Genomic DNA, 15,176 nt, shown 5'->3' with positions numbered 1-15,176 from the left:
ATCATGCAAGAAGGGCCCAAATATGCTAAATAAATCAAGGACATAGTGGCAAATAAAAGGAGGTTGACCGAATTTGAGACTGTGGCATTTACTAAGGAATGTAGATCTAGAATTCAAAGCAAGCTACCTCAGAAATTGAAGGATCCAGGTAGTTTCACTATCCAAATCTCGATTGGTAAGCATTCAGTCGAGCAAGCTTTGTGTGATCTTGGACTGATCATCAATTTGATGCTGCTATCTATGTTTAGACAGTTGGGGTTAGGTGAGCCGCGTCGAACAATGGTAATATTATAGTTGCCTGATTTCTCCCTTGCTCATCCTGAAGGAGTGATTTAAGATGTGTTAGTTCAAGTGATTTATTTCATATTCCTAGCCGATTTCATTATCTTGGACTAAGATCCTGATGAGGAAGTCCCATTTATTTTGGGGCATCCATTCGTAGCCACGGGCCGAGCTATTATTGATGTATGCAAAGGAAAGATGACGATGAGAGTCGGTGATTGAGTGGAGGTATTCAATGTGTATATGGAACTTAGATTTCTAGCCCACTATGAAGAGCTATCTATGACTTATGTAGTGGAAAGTGATGCTACGTAATTAGTGCCTTATATGAGCCCCCAAAGATCCTCTTGAACGAGCTTTGATTGGGGATGAAGAAGACAATAAAGATGAAATGATGGGAGAAATGGAGAAAGTATTTGACATGTGTTGCAGTTATATCCATGGGTTTGGAAAATTTGAGGAGTTGGAAAGGCCTGTCACTCTGGCCCCTCATGAGCCATCTAATGAAGAAGCTCCAAAGCTAGAACTTAAGCCCATTCTAGCGCATATGCGCTATGCATATTTGGCAAACTCTAAGACATTGTCAGTGATAATCTCATCCAGCTTAACTATTATACACAAAGAAAAATTGCTCAGAGTACTTCACGAGCATAAAAATGCTATTGGGTGGACAATTGCTGACATCAAGGGAAACAGTCCATCGTTTTGCATACAAAAAATCTCTCCGGAAGATGCACACCGCCCCAGTGTTGAGCAGCAAAGGAGGCTAAATTCCATTATGAAGGAGGTCGTGAAGAAGGAAGTAATTAAGTGGCTCGATGCAGACATCATCTTTTCTATCTCTAGCAGCAACTAGATAAGCCTGGTTCAATGTGTTCCCAAAAAGAGGGGGATGACTGTGGTTGAGAATGAAAAAAATGAGCTAAATCATACTCGAACTATGACGGGGTAGAGAGTTTGCATTGATTATATAAGGCTCAACAAAGCAGCTCGCAAGGACCAATTCTCACTTCCATTCATTCATTGCTTCCTTGATGGTTATTCTGAATACAATTAGATTGTCATATACCCAGAGGATAAGGATAAGAACATTTTTACTTATCCTTATGGCAGTTTCGCCTTCAAGTGCATGCCATTTGGTCTTTGTAATGCATCAGCCACTTTCCAGAGATGCATGATAGCTATTTTCACTGATATGGTCGAAAAATTTGTGAAAGTTTTTATAGATGATTTTTCAGTCTTTAGGTCTTCTTATGATGATTGTTTGAATAATTTGAGCAAGCTGTTGGCCCTCTATGAATAAACAAATATGGTATTGAATTGGGAAAAGTGTCATTTTATGGTGCAGGAAGGCATCGTGTTGGGTCACAGAGTGTCCAGGAGCGGCATTGAAGTTGATAAGGCGAAGGTAGAGGCGGTTGAAAAATTACCTCCACCTATATTTATGAAGGGTGTTCGGAGTTTCTTGGGACACACAGGATTCTATCGGCGCTTTATTAAGCATTTTTCTAATATTTCTACTCCTTTGTGCAGTTTGCTTGAAAAGGATGTAACATTCAATTTTGATGATGCCTACCTCAAGAAATTTGAAGAGCTTAAAAAGAATTTGGTGGCTGCTCCCATTATTGTGGCACCACATTGGTCCTTACCATTTGAACTTATATGTGATGCAAGTGATCATGCTACTGGGGCAGTGCTAGGCCAGAGGAAAGACAATGTGTTTTATTCTATATACTATGCGAGTAAGACTCTTGATAATGCACAATTAAATTACACTACCACTAAAAAGGAGTTGTTAGCCGTTGTGTGGGCCTTTTAGAAATTTCGGGCATACTTGGTGGGAACAAAAGTCATAGTACATTCCAATCATGCAACAATCAGGTATCTATTTACAAATAAAATTCTAAGGCTAGATTGATGCGCTGGGTTTTGTCATTGCAGTAATTTGATGTAGAAATACGAGATCGAAAGGGTACAGAGAACCAAGTAGCTGACACTCTATCAAGGCTGGAATATTATGAACATGTGGAGGAGGGTGGACAAATTAAAGAGACATTTCCTGGTGAGCAACTTTTTGTTATCACCTAAGACCTTTCCCCATGGTACGCAGGCTATGTGAATTATCTTGTGAGTGGCGTACTTCCTACTGAATTTGAATATGAAGCTAGAAAGAGATTTCTACATGATGTGAACTTCTATTATTAGGATGAGCCATATTTGTACAAGCAGTGTGTTGATCAGTTGATGAGGAGATGCATTCCAGAAAAGGAGGTAGAATTAGTGTTATATGATTGTCATGCATCACCTTATGGGGGCCATTATGGAGGCGATAGAACAGCTGCAAAGGTATTACAATCTGGTTTCATTTGGCCAACATTATTCAAGGATGCCTATGCATTTGTTAAGAAGTATGACCAGTGTTAGAGAGCAGGAACAATCACAAAGAGGCATGAGATGCCTTTGAATAATATCCTGGAGGTCGAGATTTTTGATGTGTGGGGGATAGATTTTATAGGACCATTCCCATTTTCCAGACGAAACAAATATATTTTGCTAGCAGTTGACTACATGTAAAAATGGGTAGAGGCGATCATATTGCCAACAAATGATGCCATGGTGGTAGTTGCGTTTTGTGAAAAAGAACACATTCTTGAGGTTTGGGACTCCACGTGGCTCGATTAGTAATGAAGGGACACATTTTTTGAAATTGGTTATTGAATAAACTTCTAGCTAAATATGGAGTCTGCCATAGAGTTGCTACGGCATATAATCCTCAAACGAGTGGACAACCTGAGGTGTCTAACAGAGAAATATTAGAGAAGACGGTGAATGTGAATAGGAAGGATTGGGCTGCAAAGTTAGATGATGCCTTTTAAGCATATAGAACTGCATAATATGCCAATTGGGACATCGCCGTATAAGCTTGTTTATGGGAATGCCTGTCCCTGTTGAACTTTAACATAAAGTGTATTGGGACATTAAAAAGTTGAATATGGACATTAAAGCCGCGAGTGAGAACAGGCTCTTGCAGTTGAATGAGTTAGATGAGTTTAGGTTGTACTCTTATGAAAATGCTAAGCTATACAAGAGAAGACGAAAAGATGGCATGGCAAGCGCATCAAGCCACGTCATTTCAAGCTAGGCCAACATGTATTATTGTTCAATTCTAGGCTCTAAATTGTTTCTTGGGGAAGTTAAAGTCGAGATGGTCAGGCCCATTCGAAGTGGTGAGAGTCACTCCTTATGGTGCTATTGAGCTGCGCGCGTTAAATTTCGAAAGAAAATTTGTGGTGAATTGACACAGATTCAAGCACTATTTGGGAGGAATAATTGATCGTGAGAAGGCCAACATTGTACTCGCTGATGAGTAAGCGAGGTCTTACGTCATGCCGCGATGTTAAATCATGTTCTTGTTGGGAGGTAAACTAATTTTTATTGCTTTCATAGCTTAGTTTTTAATTTTTATTGGTTAGAGTAGAATAAAGTTTGCATTTTTTTGTAGGCATAGAAATTATAGGTAGAATGGTGTGGAACATGTAAATTGGTTATATAAAAGGCTCGGGCGATCGGGATGTTAAAACAAATCATCAAAAATAGCGCTCAGGCCAGCGCTCCATGCTACTTGGGGCCCCAAAGAAGTGTGTCAAAATTACCCAGCGCCAGGTATAGCGTAGAGCGCAGGGCTGGGGGGAAAGTATGTTTTAATTTTGTTTCGTTTTATTTAATTATATATTTTAATTAACCCATACCCATAAAACCCAACCCATATACCCTTCTACACTAATTCTATTACCCATCTTATTACTCATACCCACCCACAACATAAATTAAAACATAACTCAAATATCCTAAAACACCTAAGTTAAAAATGCCCCCCTCTCTCATGCCCCAGTTCTACCGCGACCGTTTCTTTACTCTTCTCTCTCAAAATTTCTCAAGCTCCTATCCTGCTCTCATTCTAAATTCTATAGGTATCTTCTTCTTCTAATAAGTAGATAATAATGAATATCCCATCTCCCCAATTTCCCTAATACCCAAATTTTGCACCTAAGTTGCTTCTTAAGATGGTCTATGGTGGGAGGTCCATTTACTGGCTGAATTTGGTTGTGGTTGTATTGTATACGGAGTAGTAAACTAGAATTCTCTCTACTTGATTGAAATTTGGGAGGGACACCATATTCCACCATTGTTAAGCTAGAATTCATACACTTCATTCCCACAAGATATTTGTTAAAATGTTTGAATGGTTATTTTGTGCATCGGCGAAGTCTGAGTAACTAAGTGTATTTGTATATGATATTGGTCTAAGTGTGGGGTGTGTGAGGATGATTTTATATGCTAGGGAGCTCGGTTTTAAATTCATACATGTCGACCACATCATGTATTATTTATTATGTAGGTTGTAGCACTTGTAGGATTAGCTAATTTAGTGTAGTAGTTGTAAATTTGAAGTACCATATGCCACTTGATTGTATTGAGGTGAATTCACTTAGCCATGATCAATCACTTGTTTGTATGGCATTGATTAGTGCCTTTTAGCTATTGTGTGGCATGGGGAAGTCTTGAGTACCCATGGCCTTGTAGTGCAATACTTGTGCGTTTTAGATCACAGTTGTAAAGTATTGTACATGGAGCCTTCGGTTTTAAGTGTGGGATCATTTTTGACATGCGTGACAACCTTAGGCGTATTTCTTGATTAGTTCTCGGATTCATGCTTATTTGCTTTTTTTGCAGGTTGCTATGGCTCGTGATAGTGCAAGTAAAGGAAAGGGAATAGGAAAGTCCTCCACCACTGCCCCGCACCCAAAAAAACGCAAGCAAGGAGAAGGTTCCTCGCGGCAAGATAAAGGGAAACAAGTTGTTGAGGGATCACAGCAGGAACTATTGCGACCGAGGCCTCATTTGAATATAGTCTTTGATGCCTCTATTGCATGGCATAGGGATTTCATGCCATATGGGAGGTACGTCTCTAAGATGGGGATTAATGTCAAAGCTTTAGAAAGAAACTTCCCGGACGTACTTGGCCGGTTGCAAGCACTGAACATGGACAAATTCATAAAATGCTTCGGGCATGAAAATTTGAGCATGGTTCGGGAACTATACACTAACTAGGATATACACTTGTTCTGGTCACATGTACGTGTGAAGGACGTGCCACTTGATAGACGGTCCTTATGTGCATTTTTGGGGGTTGAGAATGCTGACCCAAGGAGGCTCCAAAAATTTGTTAGAAGCCCAAACTACACAGGTATATGCCACACTCTTTGTAGCATGGATTCAAATGCCAAGTGGACCAGAAAGCAAGGCAATATTCACCTGCAGATGGTTCGCTCTAATTTCAACAAGACCGCCAAAATGTGTGGTAGAATTTTGTGCAAGCCAAACTCATGCCAGTGGAGCACAGCAGCGAATGTACTCGAGCTCAATTGTGTGTCATATTCGTTTTTATGACTGGCAAACCCATTATGTGGGTCAGATCATTCTCGGTGAGATGGACGACACACAATTTGGGTGGCAGATTAAGAGGTTTTTCTTCAGCAACTTGCTCACGCAATATACGATCTCCCAGAAAGTGCCAGAGTACCCAGGGAATGATGAGGTGATGGAGGCTCCTACAGTGCTGTTGGACATCACATCCTTGTTGGAGATGTCGTCTATGCTCACTCAAGAAGCACAGAATGACAGAGACGAGAACTTCAACATGTACCTCTATAACTCATTGAATTTACTCATGAACAGGGTTGGTATCTCAGATGAGGAGCATATGCATTTACACAATGACTTTCCGATTTCGTCCAAAGAGATGTTGGGGATTACGTCTGGAAGCCATGTTCACTTGTCGAAGGACGCAACCAGTATCAAGGGCTTAGACACGGAGGACGCGGTTGTTGGTGATGTTATGGGGCCCATGTCTTTGATGCCTCTAGGACCTGATGTTGATGTGCCCGGAGTTGCTGATGGAATGCACATTGAGAAGAAGGACTTTGACTCACAGGGAGTTTTCTTTTCAACCTACTCTGTTTTACATTTTTTTATATGTATCGAGGACTATGCATAGACTAAGTGTGGGGTGGGAGAACTACTACTTCTGATGTACTTTGTATAAATTGTATCACTTTGCTTCTTTTATTAGTTTTACTGAGTTTACTTTTTAGTCTAGTTTGTTTTAGAAAAAAAACTAAAAAAACATAGAAAAGTACAAAAAGAATAAAAATTAGAAAAAGCTCGCACTTTTCCTGATTATGGATTTTTTGGAAAATTTTCTTGAGGGATAAAGTCCTTCTAAAAACACCAAAAAGATTTTATTATTAGGATAGTTAGGTAGTATCCCTTAGTTTTTGTTTTGGCGCAGGTTCTTCTCTAAGGGTGTAGCTCGAACCAGGTATTTTTTTTTAGGAATAGGTTAGAAAAAAACCGAGTTGCTCTGAGATGCCTAGTGACATGTTTGGTGCTGGCATATTAGGATATGATATGCAATCTAATTCCCCGTATATTTGGCTTGAATTGTGGTGCCTGAGTAAATTAAATAGCCTATTTTGTGATGTCTTTTCTCAATTATTCGACTTGTATGACACATAGAGCTTTATTACTTAATTTTCTCAATCTTATATATTTGCTTGACTTGAGAGTTGAACAGAACTGTCTTAATTGAGTCATGTGCAATGTGTATATATGAGGAATTGTGATTCTTTGTGCTATCCTATGTAGTCTAGAACTTGACACGTGTGTTAATCGAAGCGAAATTATTAAGTTGTGCTAATCTAGGAGATGACATAGGCATTTCTTGCATGATCATAGATGTGTTGTGACATAAAAACAAAATTTTCCGTTGCTAGCCGCTTTGAGCCCATAGACCTTTTCTTTGGCACCCACATTACAAGCCTTACCCCTATTTTGATCTTAATTTCAGATTGTTGAACCTTTACCTCCTAAAGCACTTAGACGCTAAAAGAAGTAAGGTGAGAGATTGGAGAGTAGATTTTGAGTGGAACCATATAAGGGCCCCTTGGATCATTAAAGTTTAAATCAAAAGTCACTAGCCGATGAACTTTAATGTATGGAGTGTGTGTAGAAAAGAAAGAAAAAAAGAGAAATAAAAATAAAAAGATTGCACGAATAAGAAAAAAATTATAGTCAAACTATGTAGAAAAATACACACATCTTAATCTTACTAATTTGTGCTAGTAGGAGTATAGAAGTGCTCAATGAAAAATAGGGCTATGTTGTATATGGTTTGTGGTGAGCAAATTGGTTGAGAAGAGGATGTGCTCGATATGTGAGTGTAGTGTAATAATGTGCTTAGGAGGGTTAGTCACTATTCCTAAACATGTCATACATGTCCCATAGCCTACATTACAACCTTAACGTCCTAATTGATCCTAGATTTGGCTAGCTTAGATTAGTAGAGATGTACACTACGGGCAAGCTTATGGTGCGACCACAAGATGCATATGAATTCTGTGTGAGAAGTGAGCGAATTTTGTTAAATTTTGTGATGTCCTTAATTTATATTCCAAAAGCATAATTGAATGGGTGGACTAAATCTATATTTACTCTTTCATTTGTTAGTGAGGGCAGATGATCTCATGAATGATTGGTAATGTTGTGAACTCCTCTTGTTGGATAAGTGCACGAGTTGAGTGTGCTTAGTGATTACAAGTCGGCTTTCGATGTTGGGTGGTTACAAATTGGTTGTTTGAATTGATTGAATTGAAATGTTATACTTGGGCATGTTTAAAACGGTAAGAATGTGAATTTTGTATGTTCATGCTTGATTGCTGGTATCGATCATAGTCAAGGGTAGAGTGTGTGGTTATAAAAATAAAGTGCTCCTCTCTAGTTGAGATTTGTATATAGTTGGGATAGAGTTGTTAGTCCTATTGCTCGAGGACGAGCAAGAGTCTAAGTGTGGGGTGTTGATATTTAGCTTAAAGTATATATATTTATATGTATATCGCCTCATGTTTTACTCGTGTTTCACGGATTTCGGATGTAAAATATGTTGATTTATATTAATTCGAGGTATTTTGTGTGTAGGAATTATCTGAAAGCAATTGGGGGCGAAAGGTGCGATATTAGAGCCAAAATAGAGGAAAAAGAAAAAGTTTGATTTTTCAGCGCCACCTTTGGCGCTAGAGACAGAATGCACAATAAGCCAGCATGGGGTGCTGGGTTGGACGCTAGTGCCGAGAAAATTGTCGAACTTTGCCCAGGACAAGGTTATTTCGGTCCTAGACCTATCGAATGCGTATAAAAGCCAGACTAAGCTTATTTTTAGAGGATAGACGCCACTTTGAATAGAGAATACACATGGGAAACATTCAGGAGTAAGGATATCTCAGATTTCGTCATCTTTTCTTAGTATTTTCAATTATCTAACACTTATGAATTTATTTGATACTATCATGAGTGGCTAAAACCAATAGTTCTAGGGTTGTGATTTAGCCATGAATATTGTTGTTTAATGTTGACTTAACTTTGATTATAATTCACCAATATATGGTTGTTTCTTCTATTATGTGATTAATTGCTTAATTGTCTGGCCATCAGTTAGGTTCTATTTACTATCTATGCTATGCTTGGGAAAGCCATGTTTAGATTATTAGAGAAGAATTGAAGAGAGCATGATCTTAACTCTAATGGGGGCGGATTTGTAGTTAGGATAGGAATATACCTAGTCATCGTACTTAATTAAATATCCTAACCTTAATGCGTTCTTAATAGATTGATTTCATAGGAATATAGGCGTTAATCTATTTCGAATGGGCGAGTAGTACTTTAGGAGAAGGCTATGAGAGAAACTATTCGATTAATTAGCAACCATTAGTAAATTGTATGAAACGGAGAGGTAACTAGAACACAATCGGATTGGTGAATCGATCACAACCCTAGAATATTGTCTCTACTGAATACACAACAACCATTTTACTGCTTAATAATTTAGTTACTACTTAGAATTATAATTTAGTATAATCACTTTCTTAAACTCAAATTTAGCTTGACTGAATAACAATCTTGGTGAATTTAGTGGGTAGTTGATATAAGTCTCTGTGAGTTTGACACTCGACTTATCATTTTATTACTTGTACAATCACGTATATTTGCATGTGTGTTTGGGGAGCATCAGTCTCACTCTTAGAAGTCGATGCATCACAAGGAAAAACCTCCAATCATTGCTCCTTTGCGATCCCAGAAAAGAGAAATTAGAAGACTCATCGAGCACTACAAAAGAAGAAGTTGAAGGACAAGGAAGATCATGCAACTTCACATCTATTTCTACACCTTTCTAGTTCCTAGTACAAACACTATATTCCCGAGTCTACAAGTATCGCAAAAGACAGGAAGAGTTAGAATACAAAACAAGAGGTGTGTCAACACTAAAAAACATTATTGTTGTATGTCGTTGGTGGTGAACGTACTAAAACCATCACTATTGTAAAAATTTATTGAAGTTCTAAGAGAACCCTTATGATCCAAGGTAACTGGACGTACGTACCACACCGGTATTGAACCAGTATAAAATTATTGTGCCATCTTTACTTTTCCTTCTACACAATTTAATTCTGTTGCAATTGATCCTACTGTAAAGTTAGTCAACTAATTCCTTTCTTAGTGAATTAAGCTTTACAATTGGCTATAATACACCCCCTCCTGTACCTTTAGAAATGGTATGTTAGATGCACTACTACAACGGTATACGTCGCAATTACTTTGGCTATTAGTACCATCTATTGTTTTAAATGCATGTAACATTCTTGAAGCCCACTCATTTTCTTTAAAACTACTATCTCTGTTGGAAAGCTCATGTTTCGACTTTCTTATATCGGCTACTAAATTTGACACCCTAAGGTCTCCTTTGTTGTTGTATATTGGTGAGGTAAAGATTGTGAGAATATTTCCGATGGAAGTTGGTGGTACTGAATGTGAAATTTCTTTTCGTATATCTGATAGTAGGACCAACCAAGATTGCTCATGAGATGAACCCAAGTTGACAATAGCAGCACATTTGTAAACAAGTGCATTGACTAACCCAGTTGTTGTTGGATTTTCGACGCCTGATTCAGTAGCAACCAATTCTTTGAGATCTCTCATCTTTGAGGTAGAAAAATAGAACCTCTTTTCGAGTTCTATTCGTTATTCTGGTTTTGACACGATTACTAGGAAGGCCAGAGGACTATCAGATAGTGATGGTATTAAGGATCCTGGTTAATGAATGGAGAACATACTAATTTTGCGTTTAGATCCCTCATAAAGAAGAGGGCACTGCGCGCATTGCCCACTTTGTGTGACAGACACACACTGATTGCTATTCCTCCGCACTCAAAATGGCTGAGTTGAGATACAATTAAGCAGGCACCATCTGCAGCATTTCTCAAGGGTACACCTTGAGGAAATGTTATATTTTTTATGCTTGAATCTTGGTGATAAAGAACTTTATCCATTGGACAATTCACTTGAACTTCCAAGAACTCAGCCCCAGTATCATCACAGGCAATGGTAGCATTGTCTCTTAAATTTCCCGCCCATGGATAGTAATAAGTTATTGATTTTTACAATGACTTTTCAAGAAGTGTAGAAAGTTGTTTTGGTCTGTGTGGGAAGATATCTACTTGGTGTATTGGGTAAAATTGGTTAATAATAAGTGGTCTAATGATAAGATGATACGTTGAGTCGAAGATAGGCAAAGGACGAGTCGGGAAACAATTAATACTGAATGCAACGTGTGTAACTGGTACCGGATGGATTCCGACGGGAATGTAGCCGGCGGTAGAAGATCAAAGATTCACCATCGGGCAACATCTAATAAGGGAATATATGCTAGTGTTAAATGAGAAGCTGTTACAAAGAATATTTGTATTCAAGGCTTGTCGTTACATATTTATCAATGACACTTTTATTTTCATTTATAGAGAAGCTTGATCCTAGGATCTTGTTTTCCTAGGTAGAACTATAAATAGTGGGGTTAACTATTGTAAGGACAGGAAACACTCTTTATGCAAAAGTCATACCTTACTATTTTGCTCTCATACTTTACTATTTAGTCTATCGGAAACAACCTCTCTGCCTTTATATGATAGGGGCAAAGCTGTGTACACACTGCCCTCCATAGACCTCATGTATGGGATTAAACTAGGTTTGTTGTTGTTGTACTTTACTATTTAGCTCTCACTTTAACAGCTTCATCTTTGCTTTATCTATACTTTTACTTTTATTCTCATAAAGGCTAAATTCGGAACCAAGCTTATTATCTTCTTTAATCTCAATCGCCAAATCTTAACTTCAATCTTATTTATTTATCGATTTTAGGGTCAATTCAACTCGGTTTTCTATAAACTACATTACAAATTCAACTGTACTATTTACGGATAAACAATTTGGCGCCCACCGTGGGAGATAGACAGCTGCATAATTGCTTTGATCAAATCATTTATTACTAACGAGTTTCAGTTCTTTCTTTAGTAAAAATCATACATGGTAGCTAACGGTGTCAACAACGCACACAACCTTGAAGCTCATATTTAACGGGGAGAGTTGTTCCAACATTATGACTCAATCAGAGACACCCACAATGAAGGTGAAGAAACAACCCTAGTTTGCGAAGGTCAGTATCCTCGGCATATGCGAGACCCAACTCCTGATGATGCTGAAGAGAAACATGTCGTGGAGACGGTCAAACTCCTAAGGGAACAATAGTAAACAATCACGGATCATCAATCAAGGTAAGATCAGGTGACGACATAGTTAAAACAAACATTATCATGTTCTTCTAGCAACACAAACATAAGGGGTCCAAGCCCTTCCAGTGTTCCCATAAATCAAACGGCTCAGAGAATTGATCACAACACCCCTAGGGGCGAAGTTGGTTTCGACGAAGCCGGAGGGACTGGTATCGGATCTGGGAAAAACAACGGAAGTGACCCTTTCAAAACCGATCTCATGAAGTTTATAAGAGAAATGAACAAACGAATGGATTAGAATGCAAAGAAGTTCCATGCTCAGATTAGATTCCAGGAGCATCACTAGTGTTAAAGGCTCTGAATTCAAGAAAGTACACACAATTGCTATTTAATCCAAGTGCAACACCAGAGTTAATTCCAAAAAGATTCAAAATACTGAACATACCGAATTACGATGGGACTTCGAATGCATAGGAGCACATCACAAGCTACACCATGACTGTGAAAGGAAATGATTTGGCCCAACATGAGATCGAGTCGGTCTTGTTGAAGAAGTTTGGTGGAACACTCACAAAGGGGGCCCTGACATGGTACTCTCTTTTACCCGAAATTCAATTGATTCTTTTGAAATGCTTGCATACTCATTCACTAAGGCACATGCCAGATCAAAGAATGTTAAGGCCAGAAAGGCAGACATATTAAAAATTTTGCAGGGCGAATCTAAGCTGCTGCAAGAATTTATGATCCGGTTCTAGAAAGAAAGGATGCTTCTGCCGGTCATTCCAGATGAGTGGGAAGCAGAGGCATTCACAAAGGGTCTAAATCCAGTGAGATCTGATGCCTCTCAAAAACTGAAGGATAGTTTACTCGAGTTTCAGGCAACCACATGGGCAGATGTCCATAACCATTATGTGTGAAAAATAAGGATAGAAGATAATCAACTTAGGTCTTCCATATTGGGTAAGCGACGGGGTTGAGACAAACGCCATGAAAAGTATAAAAGTGATTTCAGTGTTGATCGACGGTCCTCTAAAGGTTGTTTTCTTCCGTACGAGAGGACCGATGGGCGTAGCAGCAAAGGGTTTCAGACATTGGATAGGGTCTCTCCCAATAGAAGAGTCGATCATGGTAAGAGCAACAAGTTGTTGCAAGAGAACGAGGTTCCATTGGCCCGAGACTCCAAAAATCCCACGTTATCAAATTAAAATTTCAACATCAGCCTAGTAGAATTGGCATCACCAATGAAAAATATAAAAAAGGTGCAGTTCCCGTAGCCAATCCAGTCAGATCCTAGCCAGAGGGATTCTAGTTGGTGGTGTGAATACCATAGAACTCACGGCCACAAAACTGGGGACTGCCAATATATTTGCAAAGAGGTGGAGATATAGTTGAAGAATGTCCATCTTAGGGAGTTTTTAAGTGATCGATCCAAGAACAACTACAGCCAAAGATGGGACAATACAAAGCCTTTTACTATATCAGAAGGGCAGACTTTGGATGACTACCAATATGATCTTTGGAGGAGACAAGTCAATGGTGTAACATTTTCAGCAGCGAAGAAAATGAAGATATCAGTGACTCACAACAAATGACCCTGGGAAGTCATAAAAGATGACATTACCTTCACGGAGGAGGATGCTAACGGACTTCTTCTGTTACATAACGATGCTTTGGTAATCACTCTCAATGTTTTAGATTTCATAATTAAACGTGTTTTGGTTGACCCAGGAAGTTCAGCCAACATAATATAATGGAGATTTTTGGAGCAAGCAAAGTTGACCGGAAATATCATTCTGGTGACAAAACTCTTAGTTGGCTTCAACATGACAAGAGTGACAACCAGAGTAGAGATTTTGTTGCCCACACATGCCAAAGGAGTAACGAAGACTACTCTATTCGAAGTGGTGGATAGCGATATGAGTTACAATGTAATCCTTGAAAGGCCGTGGATACGCGAGATGAAAGATGTACCCTCAATATATCACTAGTTGTTGAAGTTTTTTATGCTGGAGGGAATCAAGCAAATACAAGGAGACCAATCGATGGTGAGGGAAATTAACGAGGTAACTGTTTCTAGTAGCAAGAGGAAAGAGTCCAACAAATAGTAATTACAGGAAACGATGCCTTCTCCCTTTATGAATGAACACGATAAAAGTGGGGAGTCACCGGAGTCCTATCAGGTTCCAAGAGACTTTCAGGTACCAGAAGAGACAAATGCGACCAAGTAAATCGCAGAAAAACATGAGCAAATGGCCTTGTACGAATAATTTTTTGAAAGGAAGTTTCATCTGGGAACATGGTTAAATCCTGAGCTCAATTTAGAATTTATAAATTTTCTTAAAGCAAAAGTTGACTACTTTGCCTGGTTGCACTCAGATATGATAGGCATCCCATTAGACATAGCAGTCCACGAGTTAAGTTTGGATCCAAACTTTCCACTGGTAAGGAAAAATAAATGTGCGATAGCAAAGGTTAAGAACAGGTTTGGTAAAGAAGAGGTAACCCGACAACTCAATATTGATTCTATCCAGGAGGTAAAGTATCCGGAATTGTTAGCAGCGTAGTTGCAGTACCCAAAAAGAATAACGAATATAGGATGTGCGTAGACAATAAATATTTAAATAAGGTGTTCCTAAAAGACTCGTTCCTGCTGCCAAACATTGATTAAATAATTGATGTGCGACCGGACACGAGCTAATGAGTTTCCTTTATGCTTACTCCCGGTACAATAAAATCAAGATGAGTTTGGAGGATTAGGAAAAAAACTTCTTTCATAACAAACTTTGGACATATTGCTATAACGTGATGCCTTTTGGGCTTAAGAACGCCGGAGCCACTTATCAGAGGCTTGTTAATAAAATGTTTGAGGGTTAGATAGGCAAGACAATGGAAGTAAATATCAATGACATTTTAGTCAAGTTTTTAAATACAGGAGATCATTTGAAACACCTCCAAGAGACTTTCGACATTTTGAGGAAGCATAACATGAAGCTCAACCCCAAGAAATGCGTGTTTGGGGTTGGTTCCTAGGTTCTTATTCTCTCAATGAGGGATCGAGGTAAATCCTGACTAAAATCAAAGTTATCGAGAATATTCCGCACCAGTTGACAAGTGTCAAGGAAATAGAGAGGCTGACCGGAAGGTTAGCGACTCTAAGTAGATTCATCTCATGATCCTCAGAGAAGTGTCATCACTTACTTTTCTTTTCTGAAAAAG

General features: G+C 38.8%; 2 protein-coding genes across 2 annotated transcripts; one reads left to right on the top strand and one right to left on the bottom strand.

Moving 5' to 3' along the window:
• The first annotated feature begins 685 nt into the window (after window positions 1-685).
• LOC142164589 (uncharacterized) lies at window positions 686-3,158 on the top strand. Its single transcript, XM_075222544.1, has 7 exons — window positions 686-1,084; window positions 1,340-1,566; window positions 1,816-2,024; window positions 2,237-2,344; window positions 2,393-2,469; window positions 2,512-2,701; window positions 3,013-3,158. The coding sequence occupies exons 1-7, from the start codon at window positions 686-688 to the stop codon at window positions 3,156-3,158; spliced, it is 1,356 nt and encodes a 451-aa protein (XP_075078645.1).
• Window positions 3,159-9,432: 6,274 nt separating this feature from the next.
• LOC107772338 (acyltransferase Pun1-like) lies at window positions 9,433-10,374 on the bottom strand. Its single transcript, XM_016591838.1, has 2 exons — window positions 9,940-10,374; window positions 9,433-9,504 (listed from the first exon to the last, which is right to left on the bottom strand). Exons 1-2 carry the CDS (start codon window positions 10,372-10,374, stop codon window positions 9,433-9,435), a joined length of 507 nt encoding a protein of 168 aa, XP_016447324.1.
• Between the last annotated feature and the right edge of the window lie 4,802 nt (window positions 10,375-15,176).

The sequence above is a fragment of the Nicotiana tabacum genome, chromosome 1, assembly GCF_000715075.1.
Source record: "Nicotiana tabacum cultivar K326 chromosome 1, ASM71507v2, whole genome shotgun sequence".
NCBI lineage: Eukaryota > Viridiplantae > Streptophyta > Magnoliopsida > Solanales > Solanaceae > Nicotiana > Nicotiana tabacum.
The sequence above is the reverse complement of the archived record's forward strand: the minus strand, read 5'-3'. Positions and strand labels throughout refer to the sequence as shown.